At 35.5% G+C, this 19,364-nt stretch overlaps 1 protein-coding gene across 1 annotated transcript in view; it reads left to right on the forward strand.

The window, feature by feature from the left end:
- Nucleotides 1-9,382: 9,382 nt before the first annotated feature.
- Nucleotides 9,383-19,364, forward strand: part of UFL1 (UFM1 specific ligase 1) — a 34,915-nt gene continuing 24,933 nt past the window's right edge. The window contains exons 1-6 of the mRNA XM_033103513.1: nucleotides 9,383-9,582; nucleotides 10,750-10,895; nucleotides 11,962-11,990; nucleotides 12,640-12,737; nucleotides 13,274-13,388; nucleotides 16,246-16,376. Coding sequence (XP_032959404.1) covers nucleotides 9,506-9,582; nucleotides 10,750-10,895; nucleotides 11,962-11,990; nucleotides 12,640-12,737; nucleotides 13,274-13,388; nucleotides 16,246-16,376 — 596 coding nt within the window. The 5' untranslated portion in view covers nucleotides 9,383-9,505. The remainder of the gene's footprint in view (nucleotides 9,583-10,749; nucleotides 10,896-11,961; nucleotides 11,991-12,639; nucleotides 12,738-13,273; nucleotides 13,389-16,245; nucleotides 16,377-19,364) is intronic.

Consider the following 19,364-nt stretch of genomic DNA (forward strand, 5'->3'; position numbering starts at 1 on the left):
TTTTAAAAAGGGGAGGAAAGCGAATGGGAACAAGAGGCTTAAATCTCCAGGTATAAAACAAATATGTCATGAGTATGTAAGGTACAGCATGAGGAATATAGTCAATAATATTGTGATAGCATAGTATGGTGCCAGATAGTTGCTGGACTTATGGCGATCACTTCTTTAGGTATATAAATGTTGAACTATGGTGTACACCTGAAACTAATATAATGTATGTTAGCTATATTTCTTAATAGAAATCTTTAAAAAAAAGAATAGATTTTAAGATTCAAAGAAACAAATTAATTTAAAAGAAAATAAGAATTGCTTTAGTGGTTTGCAATAACATAGCCTTATATATTCAAAGACATTTTTACCATTCACATAAACTAGGATAGATACCAACTACCCTTGACTTTGGCACTTTTAGGACCTTCGCCAGAATGTACACTCAGAAACAATCTCTTCAGAATGAAATTTAGGAAGGTAAATTTTAGAGATGCCAGCTGTGGTTCTTGACAACTTCCAGATGTCATCACTGCTGCTGCTACAATGTGGCATCTGCTACAAGTCCTCAATTTCTTTACAACATATCATCTTATTGGTGTAATTAATAATTAACTTATAAGACTTGGAGGAAAAAAATCATAGATACAGAGAACAGGCTGGTGGTGGCCAGAGGTCAGGAGTTGGGGGTGAGAAAAATGTGTGAAGGCAGTCAAAAGTTACAAAAAGAAAACAAAAAGAAGAAAAAGAAGAAAGACACAAGTTGGTCCTGGAGATTTGAGTCCAACTTTTACCTCGCTTGGCAGCAAGCACAGATACTATACATTTCTTTAGAATGTGTTCCTATGACGATTAACTCTATACACCACTGCTTTAGCAGGGATACAAGCTGGCAATATATTCCTTTAAATCACATTTTGTTGATGAAATAGAAGAATTTTCAGCTCCTTTGATTACAAGGCCCAGCACTGACAAGAGCACTAAGTTGTCCCTTTGCGAGTTTGCCTTTTTGTCATTTTGCCTGGAGATTATACTGTGAAGAAGTGTACACAAGCGAGTGAAGCCGGGAGCTAATAAATCTGGCTCTAAATACAGCATTGTAAAGGAATTGAGGGGGGCGGGAGAAGCAAAACCAGGAAAGACTAATATAGATTTTGTTCCCCTGGAAACAAAAGAATACTTAGTGCTTTAGGAATATATATATATATATGGCACAAGTTTTCCAAAGCTGTGTCTCTAAAATGAAATTCTGACAATATTATCTGAAATAGCACCAGTGAGGAATAAATGGGGGGGGCACAAACTTATACAGAATTTTATAGTTTACATTTATATGCATTTGACTCCATAGTCCAGAATACAAAGATTATGTACCAATGATACACTGATGTGAAACAGAAGCAATGTCCGTGATTGCTTTACTGATGAAGGGGAAAGGGCACAACGAGCAGAAACTTGCTGTCTCAACCCCAAATCAAACCTACATACATCGAACGGAATTTTAAAACTCACTTTAGAATAGAAAGAAAAATAAAAATATAGGAAAGCAGGAAGTATTTCAAAATAGATTATTAAATAAATGGATTTGTAGGATCTAGATAAAGAAAATGATTATTAGGAAATAGCATGAGTTTCTTAAGAGTAAGTCTTAAAAATGTACCCCTTCTAAGATTGATAAATTTGAATCTGGTATTCCATAAATAAGGTAGCATTCCATGATCTTCCCCTTAAACAAAGGAGAAATATGGTATTTAAGACAATCATATCCATGTACATGGTAACTATTTAAGACAATCATATCCAGGTACATGGTAACACTCTTTTGATAAAGTAAACAAATCAGACTGTTAGATGTCCCTAAAGTCCCCTCTAGCTCTACACTTTTTAAAATCTAGGATCCTAGTGTATCATTGTCACCAGTGTATCACAGAAATACATCCTTTATTCTCAATCAATTTTGTTATTAACTTGAATAAAGTCTTAATCATACATTTCAAATTTATAGATAACAGATAATGGCAGAAATAATCATGTTGACTGACACATTTAATTTTTGAAGTAAGCTCAACTGGTTAGAGCAGTTTGTTCTCCTTGGTATCTTCAGGGCATACCACAAAGCCTGGGATATAATAGATCTCAAATACTATTTGCTGAAAGAATAAAGAATAAATTAATGAATGGGTCAAAACTAACAAGGTGAAATTTATCAAATAAAATTAATTTGTTCAGGTACAGAATAGACTAAACCTGATTTGATAGCAATTTAGATAAATACCAGTCAGATACAGTTTGTTACCAGCTCAATTTAAGCCAAGAGTCCAATTAACAGAATTATAATACCAGGGAAAATTAATCTCACTGTCACCTGCTCTAGTCAGACTATGTATAAAATACGAAATTCCTTCTGGGCATCCCTTTCTAAAGCTGACCTTGACAAACTAGAGTTCAATGAGAGAGGGTGAGTGGCCAGGATAGACAGAGATCTGGAAATCTTGTCAGAAGACGTAATTGAAGGATCTAAGATGTTTAATTTGGAAAAAGAAAACATGCTTTGAATATCTGAAGAGTTGTCATGAGAAAGATTTATTAGAGTCATTCTATGGATCACCCAAGGAAAGACTACGGAAGCTATAGGGTAACAGATCCTGTTTTAGTACAAGGAGGGAATTTCTAACAGATTTGTCCAAAAATGAATTAATCTACCTTGCAAAGAAGGGAACGCTTCATCTCTTTAAGTGTTCAAGCAAAATGTAGATATGTAGTCTACCAGGGCCTTGCAGACAAATTATTGCTGTGGGTGGATATTAACATGTATGATGAAGAGCCTTTTCTAACTTCATATTCTGTGATTCTATGACTACTGAGTGATTTGCCGCCTACCTCTTCAACATCATCCTAATCTCTGTTTTCACTGACTTACCTTCATCATTTCTTTTAATACCTGACTATGTCTCTCTTTGTTCTTTCTCCTATTATTCTCATTTGCTCATGATGTAGCTCAACAATCTGACTTCCTTTGCAAACACAGAAGGCAAAAAATATCCCCTCTTACAAGTCACAACCTCTTAGCTCTAATAGCCACTGGACTTGCATTTATTTTCATTTTCTTTGACTCTGTAGAGGTATTCTTAACTATTCCATCCCCTATGCCTTCTTGCTTCCCTTATTTCTTCTTCAAATTCAGTTACTCTTTACTAACCTTTTTCTCTCTTCTTCCACCCTTGAATAATAGTGGTTTCCTAAGGAATTGATGCTTGCTATGTATAGGATTTTATTGACAATTTTATAGTGGGATTAGTGTATTATTAATTTCCTAACTACAATAAGATAATGTGAACGATAATATATATATTGTCTATATTTTTGTAATTCCTTTGTAATGACAAATAGTAAATGCAGTAGTCCCTGCTTATCGGTGGGCTAGATGTCCCAAGACCCCCAGTGGATGCCTAAAACCATGGAAAGTACCAAACCCTATATATACTATGTTTTTTCCTATACACACATACATACCTATGATGAAGTTTAACTTATAAATTAAGACCAGTAAAAAATTAACAATAAGTAATAATAAAATAGATCATTATAACAATATAGTATGTGCATGAGCTTGCTCTCTCTCTATCTCTCCCTCAAAAATATCTTATTGTACTATATTCACCCTTCTTCTTCTGGTGGTACTGGTGGAAACATTCCATAAACAAGATGGCTGTCACTCACGTTTTCTTACTATGTTGCCAGAACTTGGGCAGGTACTTTTTGTTTTTGTTTTTGAGAGCACATGTGTTCTTCACTTTGTACACACGCCTGGCTTTATCATATGCCCTGCAGCATTGCCACATATTACCAGAGTTAATATGTCCTTCCATGTTTTATGCCCTGCTGTCTTATTTGCACTTTTATGAACCTAAGTTCTATTGCTCATCTTTTTCCAGAAAAGCATAATTTCATCGCAATTGAACTTGTTTTGTATGGTATCCTTTCACCTTAATCAACTTCTTCAACTCTGCCAGAAATGTGGCACCAGCTCCTTCATCAGTAGACACAGCTTCTCCAGTAATTTTTATATTTTTCAATCGAAACCTATTCCTGAATCTGTGTAACCATCCCCTGCAGTAAATGGCTTGGTGTTACTCGTTTCCAGCGATCCCTTGCTGAAGTTTTTGTTTAGGTCAGTGCTTTCTGGCACAACACATTGCCATCCATTAAAGCCCATTTTCAGTTCACGTCTTCTGCCCACAAATTTAAAGCCTTTTCCGTCTTAACAAAGCTCTTACCCTGCATTGTGGTTGTAACTTTTATACGCGTAGTTTGAGGTGCGACAACAAAACTAGCGTGAATTTCTTTTTCCTTTTTCACAATTTCACAGATAAAAGATTCTTTCTTATCTTAGGTCTTAGTAACCTCAGCATACAATTTATTTTTCCTGATTAAGTTGAGAACTTTTACATTTTCACTTAAAGGAAGCAGTTTTGGGCTTTTCTTTGATATATCCACATTGCCAGCACCATTACTCTCGTGCTTTGGGGTCATTGAGTAACATAAGGGTTACTTGAAAACAAGCACTGTGATACAGTGACACTTGATCATATAACCACCAAGAAGGCTACTAAGTTACCAAAGCTCCATCTCACGACAGAATGGGCAAATGTGAGATTTCATCACACACTCAGAACAGCCCACAATTTAAAACATCAATTTTTTATTTCTGGAATTTTCCGTTTAATATTTTTGGTCCTCTGGTGACCTTGGGGAACTGAAACCACGGAAAGCAAACCAGTGGTTAAGAGGGCACTACTGTACTGACTTGTTTGACAATGCCTATTTTGCAATTGTTTAGTTTTATTTTCCTAGTTGAGTTAGGAAAATTACTTCAAATTTTATTGTTTTATTTTCCTAGTAAACAAGAGAAATGCTTCAAATTTTAGAAAAAGAAATGTTTATCATGGAGGAACTTTACAGAATCACATCTTTTATCAGTGAAACCATCAATCCACATTACATCTATTTGAATATTTTATTAGCCTTTGAATTTAAAATAAATCTGAGGATGATGTCACAATTATATACTAAGAATAGACAAAAAGACTGAGTCCTTTCCACATAACATACATGTCAAAATTCGACTTAAATTTGTAGACACAAGCTGTTAGAAAATCTTTTAAATAATTGAAGTTCTATTTTTCCAAATCCACACAAAGCTTGTTCTTAAAAGAAATCTCTCATCTCTCATTCAAAAGTCACTTGTGCTCTCTACCATTATCCTAATCATATATTATTTCATTTAAAGCTCCTCTGATCTGTATCAGATGTTGTTAAACACTGAAACCTTCCCCATTCAAATTCTTATGCCCCATTCAAAATGAGGAAAACTGCAGCTGGGGTATATGGTTACTAGGTGGAAATAGCTGCTTTGAGTCTCATATCTTAGAGTCTGAACAAACCTGTGCCCTCATCAATGGTCTAAATGAGAGCTGTCCAATAGAACTTTCTGTAATATGAAACAAGTTTTTCTCTACTGTTTCATAAGATAGCTGTAAGCCACATGTGGCTATTGAGCACTTGAAAGATAACTGTTGTGACTAAAGGACTAACTTTTAAATTGCATTTAATATTTTAAAAGCCTACTTTTTTAGACCAATTTTAGGTTCACAGCAAACTTGAGAGGAAGGTACTCAGATTTACCATATGCTCCCTGCCCCCACACGTGCAGCCTCCCTATTGTGATATCCCCCACCAGAGTGGTACATTGTTACAATCGATGAACCTACTTTGACACGTCATAATCACCAGAGTCCATATTTACATTAGGGCTCACACTCGCTGTGCACTATTTTGTGTGGGTAAATGTATAATGACACACGTCCACCATAGAGTATTTTCACTGCCCTACAAAGCTTCTGTGCCGCTCCTAGAGCCCTGGCAGTCATTGACCTTTTTACTGTCTACATAGTTTGCCTTTTCCATAATGTCATGTAGTTGGAATCATCGAGTACGTAGGCCTTTCAAATTGGCTTCTTTCAATTAGTCATATGCACTTAACGTTCCTCCATGTCTTTTCATGACTTGATAGCTCCTATTGTTTTAGAGCTGAATAATTTCACTACTGGATGTACCACAGTTTATTATCCATTGACTTACTGAAGGAAATCTTAGTTGCTTCTGAGTTTTGCCAATTATGAATAATGATGCTATAAAATCCATGTGCAGGTTTTTGTCTATGTAAGTTTCAACTCCTTTGGGTAAATACCAAGGAGCAAGTTTGCTGGATTGCATGGTAACAGTATGTTTAGTTTTGTAAGAAAGTGCCAAACTGTCTTCCACAGTGGCTGTATCATTTCACATTCCCACCAGCAACAAATAAGAATTCCTGTTGTCAGCATTTGGTGTTGTCAGTGTTCCAGATTTTGGCCATTCTGATAGGTGTGCAGTGGTATCTCCCTGTTTCAATTTGCATTTATTTGATAACATATGATGTGAAACATTTTTTCAAATGCTGTTTTGCCATGTCTATTTTCTTTGGTAAGTTATCTGTTAATTGGCCCATTATTTAATTGGGTTGTTTGTTTTCTGGTTGTTGAGGTTTAAGTCTTCTTTATATATTGTAGATAACAGCGCTTTTAAGATGTGTCATTTGCAAATATTTTCTCCCAGTCTTTGGCTTGTCTTCTGTTCTCTTGATATTTACTTTTGCAAAGCAGTGTTTAATTTTAGTGAAGTCCAGCTTATCAATTATTTCATGTGTTGTGCCTTTGGTGTTGTATCTATAAAGTCATCTGAATTTTCTCCTATTATCTTCTAAGAGTTTTGTAGTTTTGTTTTACATTTAAGTCTGTGATCCATGCTCAGTTAATTTTAACAAAAGGTGTAAGGTTTCTGTCTAGATTCACCCTTTTGCACATGAATATCCAATTGTTCCAGTACCATTTGTTGAAAAGACTATCTATACTCCATTGTATTGCTTTTGTTTCTTTGTCAAAGATTAGTTGACTATATTTATGTGAGTCTATTTCTGGGCTATCTATTACGTTCCATTGATCTATTTGTCTATTTTTTCACCAATAGCACACTGTCTTGATTACGTAGGTTTACAGTAAGTCTTCAAGTCAGACAATGTCATTCCTCCAACTTTGTTCCTCTTTTTCAATATGGTGTTGGCTATTCTGGATCTTTTGCCACTCCACGTACACTTTAGAATCAGTTTATTAATGTCCACAAAATAACTTGCTGATTTTATTGGGATTGCATTGAATCTATGGATCAATTTGAGAAGAACTGACATCTTGACAGTATGGAGTCTGCCCATCCATGAACATGGAATACCCTCCATTTATTTAGTTCTTTGGTCTTTCATCTGAGTTTGTAGTTTTCCTCATAATGATCTTGTACATATTAGATTTATACCTAAGCGTTTCATTTTGGGGGTTGCTAACGTAAATGGCATTGTGCTTTCAATTTTAAATTCTACTTACTCATTGCTGTTAAATATCATTTCATTTTAATTCAATTTAAATAGCTTCATCTGGCTAGTGGCTACCATTTTAGACAGCACAAGTCTATTCTATAGAAAATACAATCATGAATTATTCCTTTTTTAGAAATTATTCTCTTTTAAGGCATAAATGTAAATGTTGTTACTATACAACATGTAATGCTGCACCAAAACATTTACACTGGCTTATTCATTTAACATTTATGGACTATAGCAGGCAATATGTACCAGTTGTTTTACTATATCTAAGGAGCATTTAGGAGCACACTTACGACTCAGCCTATTAAGAGATGTACTAGCAGTAAAACTTAAACGTAATTTTGCTTGCTATTAGAGACATCTGAATAAAGAATTGTGGGGACAAATTATATAGAATAACTGTACGAGTTTTAAAAGGTTTCATTGAAGAATTTTATTTAAGCAGGGACTTCATGGAAGAATAAGTTACAAAATAAACGGGGGCAGGGTGGAGTGAAAAAGAGAACAGACATCCACAAAATGATATGGAGTCCTGAAAGGGCTTGGTGTGTCTAGGGCTCAGCAAGCTATTCCACAGGTGGTGTGTAGTAGCAGAGGATGCTGCTGGCAAGTAGACTGCAACCTGATCATGAGTCTTACATGGTAAGAAATTTGAATGCCAGGTGGTCACATACTAGTACATTGTATTTGTATTCTTTATGTTAAACGTTTTTTAAAAAAATCTGCTGCTTCATTAGAGTTCTAAGTTGTTTCTGGCAAAATCATGTCTGCCTTATCTACCATTGTACTCCATGACATCTGATAGAGAATCAGAAAGTATGTTATAAGAATATTTTTGCTTGTTCTGAAGTCTGACACCCTTTGGAACCACACCACCTACCCTCTTTCAAGTTACCCCTTTTACTTGACTTCTGGTGTTCCACCTCTTGGTTGGAAATCACACTGTCAGACAGTATGGCTGTTTGGTGGCAGTATTTAGTGACAGGTTTTATGACTGTGCTCTATTTTAAACAGAGCTGGGGACTTTACTAGAGAAGTACATTTGTGGCACTGGATTTGAGTCACCCAGAATAAAATACTGAGATAGCAAAGGACCTGAAATAAACCCCCTTCACCAACTCTATAGGGCATGTGGTTAAAAGGAATTTTTAAGTGAAAAGTGAGGTATAAAAGTAAAAGAAAACAAGAAAGGTACTCCGGAGTAAATTTCTACGTTTTATTGATTTCAATGTAGGGGAAAGCAAAATAAACATTCCCATTGCTGCTTCTATTTCTTCTGTAGCTATAGGCACTTACTACCTTATGTTTGCATTTCTTCATTATTTGATGGGGGCTAATCATCCCCTTAAGAGAAACAGGAAAGGGTCTAGATACACGGAAGCAAACCTTAACCTTTATGGTAACCAAATTATTCACCTTTGTGCTAAATAAATAAATAAATAAATAAATAAATAAATCAAAGAACCCAGCAAACAAAGCCATTACCTTCAGCTGTGTCCCTTACTTGTCTCCTAAAAAGTGTCTGCTCTGAGCCCACGTAAAAACGTGATTCCCTATGCAAAGAGGACTGATCTACAAACCATTCCACAGTAGAGGGGACGCTGATTACAGGCACAGGCACATCTCTTCAACCCCTGCCCCCCAAAAACAAATGGAAGACAGAAGAAAAAGAAAAGTGGTTAATTTGATTATCACTGCGCGGAAACGTTAGGGATCATGCAAACACACAGTAAAGTAATACTTCACTAACTTGGCCGGTCCTGCAACCCACCCGCAGCCTTGCCGAGACCTCAGGACCCGCATGTGTCCCAAGAAGCTACGCCCGACTCGCGCGGCCCGCTCGTACCGCAGTGGACACACCTCCCTCACGGGGTGGGAGGAGCTGCGGCTCTTCTGCCCGCCCCCGCCGGCGCGGGACTCGCGCGTTCCGTATCTGCGTCCGGGGCGGCGTCTCTTGTCCCTCCGCGCGGCCCTTTCCGCGCACGCTCCAGCCGCCTTAGGGTTGACGTGTCCGCTGTTCTTCCGCGGCTCGGCGAGTAGGCGGTGATGGCGGATGCCTGGGACGAAATCAGGCGGTTGGCGGCTGACTTCCAACGGGCGCAGTTCGCCGACGCCACGCAGAGGTGCTCGACCCCCCTCTCCATTGTGGCGTCCAAAATAGCCCCCGGGCGGTCACTCCAACATCTCAGGCCTCAGGTCCCTGGCGCTGGGCCCCTGGTCCCGGACCTTCCCAGCCTCTGTCACCATTCCCGCCTCCCCGCTCCTCCTGGAGCCTGGATTGCGGTTCCGAGTATAGTTCTTGGCCTGGAACCCCGAAACCTACTGTGCCCCAGAACCCCCGATCCAAACCCCAGCCAGGTGCTAGCGTGCCCCACCCCCACGATGGGCTAGGCCGGGGACTTCCGAGCTGTCATAGTGTCCCTCTGATCTTTACCCGTCATCAAGTCACTGTGGCATCATTGCCTTTTATACACTTCCCGACATAAAACGAGCTTGAAAGGCGAGGCTAACACCAAAATACAGTACTTTGCAGATACTGTGTTGACTCTTAAAACATTTTGCCTTTTTGACCACCGTAACAGATGTGCTAGGCCAGACCCATGGTCCCATCTGTCATGTTTAGGGACTTCCAGACACTGACATTTCCTGCAAAGCCCTTAATTTTGGGGGGATGTGTCCAGAGCACCCTAACTGCTTTTTAACAGAACACATATACAATGCTAACAGAATCCTTGTTTATCTGTTGTCTAATTCTTGCTCTTGGTGTTTTTGTTCCTTCTGGGGCTGAAGACCTTAATCCTTTGATGCTCTATTTTGAAGAACAGAGCAAACTAGGGCACATGCAGTACTTAAGTGCTTGGGTAACTAACAGTTGCAGTTACAGTTTTCCTAGACCAGATCTCCTGCCTACAGATCAATTGTATGAAAGTAGGGCAGGGTTTTTTCCTACCTAAATTATATGTCCTCACTTTCCTATTCAGATTTGAAGATTAGAAGCAGGACTAGAAGAAAAAGCAAACTTGAAATCCATAATTGAATGATTTGTACCAGTTCAGTACATGATTTAAATGCATGTGAACCTGCTCACTCCCAAGTTTTTTTTTTAACTTACTGAACTAGTAACTTACTAAACTTACTGTTATACTAATGAAAGATACAGATTTTGTATTATAGAATCTATGACTCTTTACCCAAACTTTTTTTAAAGGCCCGTCTTCAAACATTCTGTTAATTTTATTGAGCACTAAATGTATCAATTGCATTTTTAAAACTTTTCTTTTTTCCCTCAGGTTGTCAGAGCGGAACTGCATTGAGATTGTGACTAAATTGATTGCTCAGAAACAGCTAGAAGTTGTTCACACACTTGATGGGAAAGAATATGTTACTCCAGCCCAAATTAGTAAAGAAATGAGAGATGAACTACATGTCCGAGGTGGTAAGTAATTCCTTAGTTTTTTTTTTTTTCTTTTGGTTCTTTGGAAGGGAAAAAAAAACCTTAAAACCGTAAGAGTAAATTATTCCGAGGTTATAGGACGCCTGTCTCAATTGTCAATATAACAGCCTTAACATTTTTAACAGGTTCAGGTAAACATGAGCATATAATTTAAATGAAGTCAAAGATTGTCACTTTACAAAAAAGCATTATGATTTTGAGTTACGTGTCTGTATGTGAATAATCGATTGTTTCTTTGCACAGTGCATGAATTTATTGCATGACTCAAGGAGGGTTATCAGGTGGTAATTATGAAGGGGGAACAGAGATTTCAAAGGATTATAGATTGTTGAAACCAAAGCTGTACTACCATGTTGCCCCGCCTTTATTTTTAACTTAACTTTAAGGATTTGCAAATTAGGAAATAATTCAATATGGTGCTACATGTATTATATGGTAGGAAATGCTATTATAAGCACACGCAACATTTTTGTTTTCATTTGTCTTTTAAAAATTTGAACAAACTACAGAACAAATTTGAACACTATTTTATTAAAATAGAAGCAACAATGGAAACAATTCTTCATTAGATGTTATTAGATAATTCCTTGGTGTTTTGTTTTCTGTATCTACCTGCATAGTGAGTGCTATAACATATTAGCTATAATTTGGAATGCTTAACAGATTTTCTTTTGCTAATAGGTGGAAGTCTACCAATTTTAAATAGTTGAAAAAAATTCATCTGAATTTAGTTGTCAATATCTCTTTGGTCACAGTTGATCAATTGTGAATGGAGATAAATACCCTCCGTAGGTCTGGTCAACTTGTGTATCAGTTGATGTTCATAATTGGCCTGATGTGGCAAATGATACTTTCAAAATAAATTATTGCCCATGCCTTCAGCCATGAAGATTTATGTAGCTAGTGGTTCGTATTCGAAGACATTAATTACTGTGGCTGTATAGAAGATTTCAACTGTGCATAATGTAAATCTGTTGAAATTTACAGTTTTGAGCTAGTGTGTGTACTTATACATAATTTAAAGTAAATGAATGTTTTTTCTTTAAAGGTCGAGTAAACATTGTTGATCTGCAACAGGTAAATTTTTGATTCATAAAATCTTTTCCTTTGATATCTCAGTTTTTTGATACTATGAATTGTTTCAATGCCTTAAGTATTCCCTAATACTAGTATAGTATTTCTCACTGATATAGTGACTCAATTTAATAAGTCCTGATATATTAAATTGATTTAATAAGTTCTTATTTCTCTGTTGCCTTGCTTATTCTTTATTCTTTACCAGGTAAACTCATAGTTATCATTTTATTTATTTATAGCATTTATGTAAATTTGGGAGAAAAATTACTAACTACATGTTTACTTGTTTTTAGTATGTGGAAATAATAGAGAAATATTTAAAAAGTAGAAGATATTTTTAGAAAATATAAGTACACATATCAGCAAGGTACACTATATACAAAAAGCTGGAGAATCTTGTGTGAAATGGTGCCCATTATATGAAAATGTAACTTCTTAACACAAACTTGCCTAGCAAGTATAACGTTTCAGAAATGAAAATAAATAAGCAGTAAGCCTCTGATATTTTATTTGAGGCTTTTTACAGTATTTTAAAACAATATGAAATCCAACTAAGAGTAAGTCTTTAAAAAGATAGTTCTAGTATATAATTTTGAACTTAAGAAACAATATGAACTTATTACTAATAGAATTTGTATTTATTTTCCAGGTAATTAATGTCGATCTGACTCATATTGAAAATAGGATTGGTGACATTATTAAATCAGAAAAACATGTTCAGCTAGTCCTGGGACAACTGATAGATGAGTAAGAACAATTTTAAGAGCACTTTGTTGTGTTTCTTTAAAAAAAACAAAACTAGTGTTTAAATTTAGAACAGTTGTGGTCAGTTCAATATTTTGTTTAGAACTCTTATATGATTTTCATTATAAAGATCATTACTTAAAAAGTAACTGCTTAATTATGTGAAGTACTGGGAAATAACATAAACTCTTATTTTTTTTCTGTTATCTAAAAGCAACACAAAACATAATTTTTACAATCTTTCCTATATGATCTTAACTCTGAAAGCAAATGTTTTCCAACAATATTAATGAAAAATGCAGAATTTCCATTGTTTAAAAAATTCCCAGAATTTATCATTTGATTAACTGTACATTCAGTTACATTGATAAGAAAAAAAAATGTTTTTCAGAATATGAGTAATGAGTAATGTTTATCTAAACATACCCTATTCATTAATTTTGGGGCATACCTTATTGCAACAGAATTAAGCATAAAAGATAGAGAAAAACAATTTTATTAACCCTAGTTATTTTGTTTTGTTTTGTTTTTACTATTAGGAACTATTTGGATCGGTTAGCAGAAGAGGTAAATGATAAATTGCAAGAAAGTGGTCAGGTAACCATATCAGAACTGTGTAAAACTTATGATCTTCCTGGAAATTTTCTGACACAGGTATGTTGTCTTTATAGTACAATGTGTCTTTTTAGAAAAAGAAACAAGAATTTTAATGGGAGGGAAAAAACCTAGACTTTCTTACCATTAACTGATTTTTTGCAAGTGGTTGACTTGCTATTGTAGCGACATATTTTGGGGATAGTTCTTATTGATTGTTGGCTCTGAGGAGACTCTTTAGAAATGATTATAGTCTTCCTGAACCTAGAGAGACCCTAAAAACAATTAATACACTACGTTCTAGGCCTGCTTTGACGCAATAGCAAGAATATCATGAGTGCATAGGTTTATTTAACGATTCTCATATCAGTTGTACTAGTATTATCTACAGTTCTGATTGCCCAGTTATATTTTAAGAAGTAACTGAAGATTATAATTTAGAGGGGGTGCTTGCTACTGGTATCGTGTAGGGTAAAGGTCAGAGCTGCTGCTAAATATCCCACAATGCACAGGACATCCTCCCCAACAAAGAATTCTTTACCCAAATGTCAATGGTACCAACATCTTTTGATGTCACATTTTTTCCTCCTCTAAACTGTCAGTGTAGTAGGAAGAAGAACCAAGGAATCTCTCATAGGGAGAGATTCCTCAGAGAGAGAGTACTTGTGTCCAATATTTTGATTTATAGTGTGATAGCAGTGCTACCTAAAAATAGAGGCTATTTTCTTGTTTGTTTGTTTGTTTGTTTGTTTGTTTTCTTTTTTCCTTAAAATAGTTTGACATTTTAGGATTATAGAAGTACATTTATTACACTGGAAAGTGCATGGACTTTGTAGTTAGACCTTGATTTGAATTGTCTGTGCCGCTGCTTAGTTATTCAGTGTTAGAAAAATTATTTCCTCTCCTTTGTGCTTCAAGTTACATATCTGTAAAATGAGAATAGGTGTCTTTTTCATAGACTCCAATGAGGTTATGTACATGGAATACCTAGTGAAATGTCTGGCACAATGGAGGCACTCACTGATAATGGTTTAGTTTTATACTTACTGGAACAAATAAGGGAAAAGCCAAATCTCTTTTTAGGTATATGTTGTGTTAAGAAAATCCAGTTTACAAAAATTTACTAAACCATAATTGCATGAAATTAATTTGTAGTACAAACAGATTTATTCACCCATTTTAAGAGAGTGATTTCTAAAATAGATCTATTTTACATAACATTTCAGGAGCCTAAGTTCTATTTTATTTTTATATTTTTTAAAAAATTGTTTATTTTTCAATTACAATTGATATGCAATAGTTCATTAGTTTCAGTGTATCACATAGTGGTTAGACATTTATATAACTTACAAAGTGACCACCCTGGTAAATCTAGTACCCACCTGACACCATAGTTATTACAGTATTATTGACTATATTCCCTATGCTATACCCTACATCCCCATGACAACTTTGTAACCACCAATTTGTACTTCTTAATCCCTTCCCCTCCTTCACTAATCCAAACCCCCATCCCATCTGGCAACCATCAAAATGTCTTCTGAATCAATGAGTTTGTTTCTGTTTTGTTTGTTCATTTATTTTGTTCTTTAGATTCCTTATATAAGTGAAATCATATGACATTTGTCTTTCTCTGTCTGACTTACTCCATTCAGCACAATACCTTCTAGGTCCATCCATGTTGTTACAGATGGCAATATTTCATTCGTTTTTATGGCTGAGTAATATTCCATTGTATATATGTACCACTTCTTCATCCATTCATCCATTGATGGACACCCAGGCTGCCTCCACATCTTGTCCATTGTAAATAATGCTGCATTGAACATATGGATACACACGTCGCTTCAAAGTAGCATTTTGGGTTTCTTCAGATAAATACCCAGAAATGAGATCACTGGGTCTTCTTTGTCTCTTATTATAGCCTTTGTTTTAAAGTCTATTTTGTCTGGTATAAGTATTGCCACCCCAGCGTTTTGTTTTTGTTTCCATTTTCATGAAACAACTTTTTCGATTCTTTTGCTTTCAGTTTCTGTGTGTCTATTTTAAATGAACAAATACATGTTAATCACAAAAGGTCAAAAATATATTTTTTTAAATACTTTTTAAAAGTATCAGAACAGATCTAAGTGATGTTTTATAAAACCGTGCTACTGATAACATTTTGGAAAAGTATATGGTTTCTTAATGTTTTTCAGTTCTAATTTTTCTGGCTATCACAAGCAGTATTTTAAAAGTTTGTTAAGAAGTTATTTGAAAAGAATTTTTCTATACCATAAAAAGTATCAGCAAGGCTGACTTGAGTAGATTTCACTTATTTTGGGATGTGAAACACGTACAGTCTTACTTCAGATGTCCCTGAAGCAGTCATAGTACAGCTATGGAGAAATACTCTCTTGAGGTTACTAAAAAATCAGGTTTTCTGCCAGTGTAGATCACTGGGCACAGATAGCTTGTTAATATTTTCATCAAAGAAGATAACTTTTCAGGTCTTGTTTTTCCCTAGTTTTCAAAATTTATTTATCTCCATTAGTGTTAGAAGCTGCAGAGAGAGTCTTCTCCAAGATGTACGTGTATTTCTTGGCTTTCTGAATGTTTCAAACTGCCTATATCTAGAAAAGTGGTTAATCAATCATTTTTATTTTACATTAGAAATAGCCCTTGTTAACAAGTAGCTAAGCCTTTTAACGTATCAGCTATTTGACTCATTCAGTTCTTGGGTCTACCATGAGATTATGATGTTTCCTAGATCCTAAATCTTGATTTTAGGTTATATATCTTATTTATGCTTGTTGAAATTTCTCAATTATGTGTTTAATACAACATCAGCCTGCAGCATGACTTTAGTAAGACTACACAGATGTATATGTGTAATTTTGTTCTTTCAAATTAATATAAATTTGCATCTTTACCGTAGGCACTAACTCAGCGCCTGGGTAGAATTATTAATGGACACATTGATCTTGATAACAGAGGAGTAATATTTACTGAAGCTTTTGTAGCTCGACATAAAGCACGCATCCGTGGACTGTTCAGTGCTATTACCCGGTAAGCATGTTTTAAAGTCTATATATTTCTCTGATCGTGGTTTGCATTTTTTTTTCCAACAGCTTTTTTTTAAAGCATAATCTCATTCAGGAGCCTAGTTTATTAAATAAATAAAAGGGGAACTTCTGTGAAGCAAGAGTGGGGATTCCAGAGCCCTAGAATGTAGCGGGAATCTTCTCTAACCCACACCTTCTCCCTACTACTTTCACCACTGCATGGCTGCTAATGCACTTCTTCAGAATACTCAGATAGGTGTATAAAATCACCTAGGATCATGGAAAGAGCATGCGTCAGAAGTCTGTGGGTCATAGCTCTATTACATAGTAACCATATGACCTTGAGCACGTAAGTCAGTCACCTTACTTCTTTGGGCCTCAGATGGGGCTAGATGATTTTTGAACCCTTTTTACTAAATAACATTCTAGAATTCTAATTAATAACACTATTACTTTCAAAATCACTTTAACTTTTCTAAAATAAGAATTTCTGAAATGTTTTAGGCCTGTGGGACAAACTCCAGTTTAAAATTAAGAAAACCTACATTCTCAATTATCTTCTCTCTCCTGTGTCATTAATTTTCTCGGTGGTTTTTGTGTCCCATCAGCATTTAAATATATCCAAATTGCTCCCATATTCCTCTCTGAACCCTGTATTCCACTACATCTCCTTTCTTGTTTGCTTCTTAAAGTGAACCTTCTCAAGAGTTGGTGTCTACATTTACTGTCTTAGTTTTCTTACCTTCTGTCACTTCTCAACTCACCCGTCTGACTTCTACCCTATAGCAATGATATATATCATTGAATCTAGTGGGTGTCTTCTGTCTTTGTTTTACTTGACTTTGCAGCAGCATTTAATTCCAGTTACATCTTCCTTCTTGAAATGTTCTCTTTCTTTTGTTTTTTAAATGTTACACTGTACTGGTTTCTCTTTAACTCTTTTGGCTGTACCTTCTAAGTCACTTTTTCAGTCTCTTCCGCCATTCCCTAGCCTTTAAAGTTTTGTGACAGGCCATCTTCTCAGTCCTGCACTTCTCCTAGGTGATTTTTACCTTTCTTTTAAATTCCAGATTCATACTACCTACACAGCATCTCTTCTGAAATGTTTTACAAGTGCCTCAGATACAACATATTTAAAATAACTCACTGCCTGGGATATTGCACTCCCCACCTTACTTGAATTAATTCTTTCACAGTGTTTCTATTACCAGTTATATTATCATCCTGTTGGTTTTGCCAGAAACCTGGGAGTCATCCTTTATAACATCTTCTCTCTCTCATCTCCCTTTCAGAGCACAAAGTCTTTTGAATTCTATATTCTGAACATTTATGTAATCATAATTTCTCTAACATCTCCATTCCCACCATTTCAGTGCATTTTTTACCTGGGCTGTTTTAATAGTCTCTTTCTTCTACTCGTATTACCTCCCACACATTTTTTACATGGCAGCCACAGTAATTTCTTTTTGCCATTTAATAAATCAAAAGCATTTATTGAACATGTAATACACATGCAAGGCACTGGTGGTACAAACAAATGGCAGGTTAGGAGGGAGAGCTTGGAATCTAATGCAACAATTTTCTTTTTTCTTTTTTTCATGTATTTAATAATTTCCTACTTACAGAAAAGTTGTGAGAGAACCTTTGTTTTTCTTCCCCATTTGAGAGGACATTGCTGATATTATGTCCCATCACCACAAATACTTTAGTATGTATGTTCTACAAACAAGGGCATTATCTTACATAACTATAATACAAACATCAAAATCAGAAAATTGACATTGATACATTGATACTGTCCAGTCCTTGGATCCCATTCACGTGTTATCAATTGTTCCAACAATGTCCTTTATAGTAAGAGGAGCACATATTGTATTTAATTGTCATGTCTCCTTAGTCACTTTCAGTCTGCAACACTTATTCTCTCTTTGACTTTCATTACTTTGACACTTTTGAAGATTACATGCCAGTTATTTTATAGAATGTTCGGTTTTACTTGCTATTTTTTTCATTCTGATATTCAGGTTATGCATCTTTGGCAGGAATATCACAGAATGAGTCTGTGTTCTTGTTATCTAATACTATCAGATGGCATACAATTTAGATTTTTTCCAGTTACTGATGATGTGCATTGTAATTTCTTAATAAGAAGATACCTTATCCTGCTAGGCTTCTCGTAACCATACTTGTTTTTCCTTTATAATTAAGTATTTGTGGGGAGAACAATTTGAGATCATGTAAATTATCCTGTCTTTCTTCAAACTCTCAGTTTATTTATTTATTTAAATCACTATACACTCATGGTTCCCCCTTTTATTCATTGGATTATAATCTATTATCATTAGTACTTAGGTTTTCAAATTGACTCCGGTTCAGCTAGTGGCAGGCTCTTCAGGCTACACACACACATGCATATTTATGTATATTCCTATATCTTTATCTACGTGTATCAAAAATCATGAATTCACACAATACCTCTAATTCCCTTCCAATACCATAAGTTTTGTTCTGTTTTTTTTTCCTTGTCCATATTTGTAACTCCCTTCTCTGACTGAGAAACCTAGTTTCCATAACCTTGAATACTTGATTAATTCTCTTGTATGTGACTGAGCTCCCATTGCTGCTATTGCTCTCTTTCCTGTGTGGATACCCTCCTTACTCCACATGGGCTCTGATAGCTTCCATCAGGTCACCCTCCTAACACAAGAAACTGGTAATGGAGTTATTTCTGGGAGAGGAGCTGAGTAGCTGTAACTTTTTTGTATCCTATGACTTATTAGTCAAAAAATAAAAACTAAAAATACATTTGTTCTGTTGATAATTTTTTTGACTAATTACTGTGAGGATAGTTATCGGATACAATAAATAATATTTTTATGACTCATAGTAGCCCTGAGTTTCTTTATATAGAGACAATGTCAAACCATGAGGGCAAAACAAATTCTGAGCCTCAAAAAATGTTGGTAGGCTGTGTGGCTTCCAGGTAGTTCCA

Source organism: Rhinolophus ferrumequinum, chromosome 3 (assembly GCF_004115265.2).
Source record: "Rhinolophus ferrumequinum isolate MPI-CBG mRhiFer1 chromosome 3, mRhiFer1_v1.p, whole genome shotgun sequence".
Lineage (NCBI taxonomy): Eukaryota > Metazoa > Chordata > Mammalia > Chiroptera > Rhinolophidae > Rhinolophus > Rhinolophus ferrumequinum.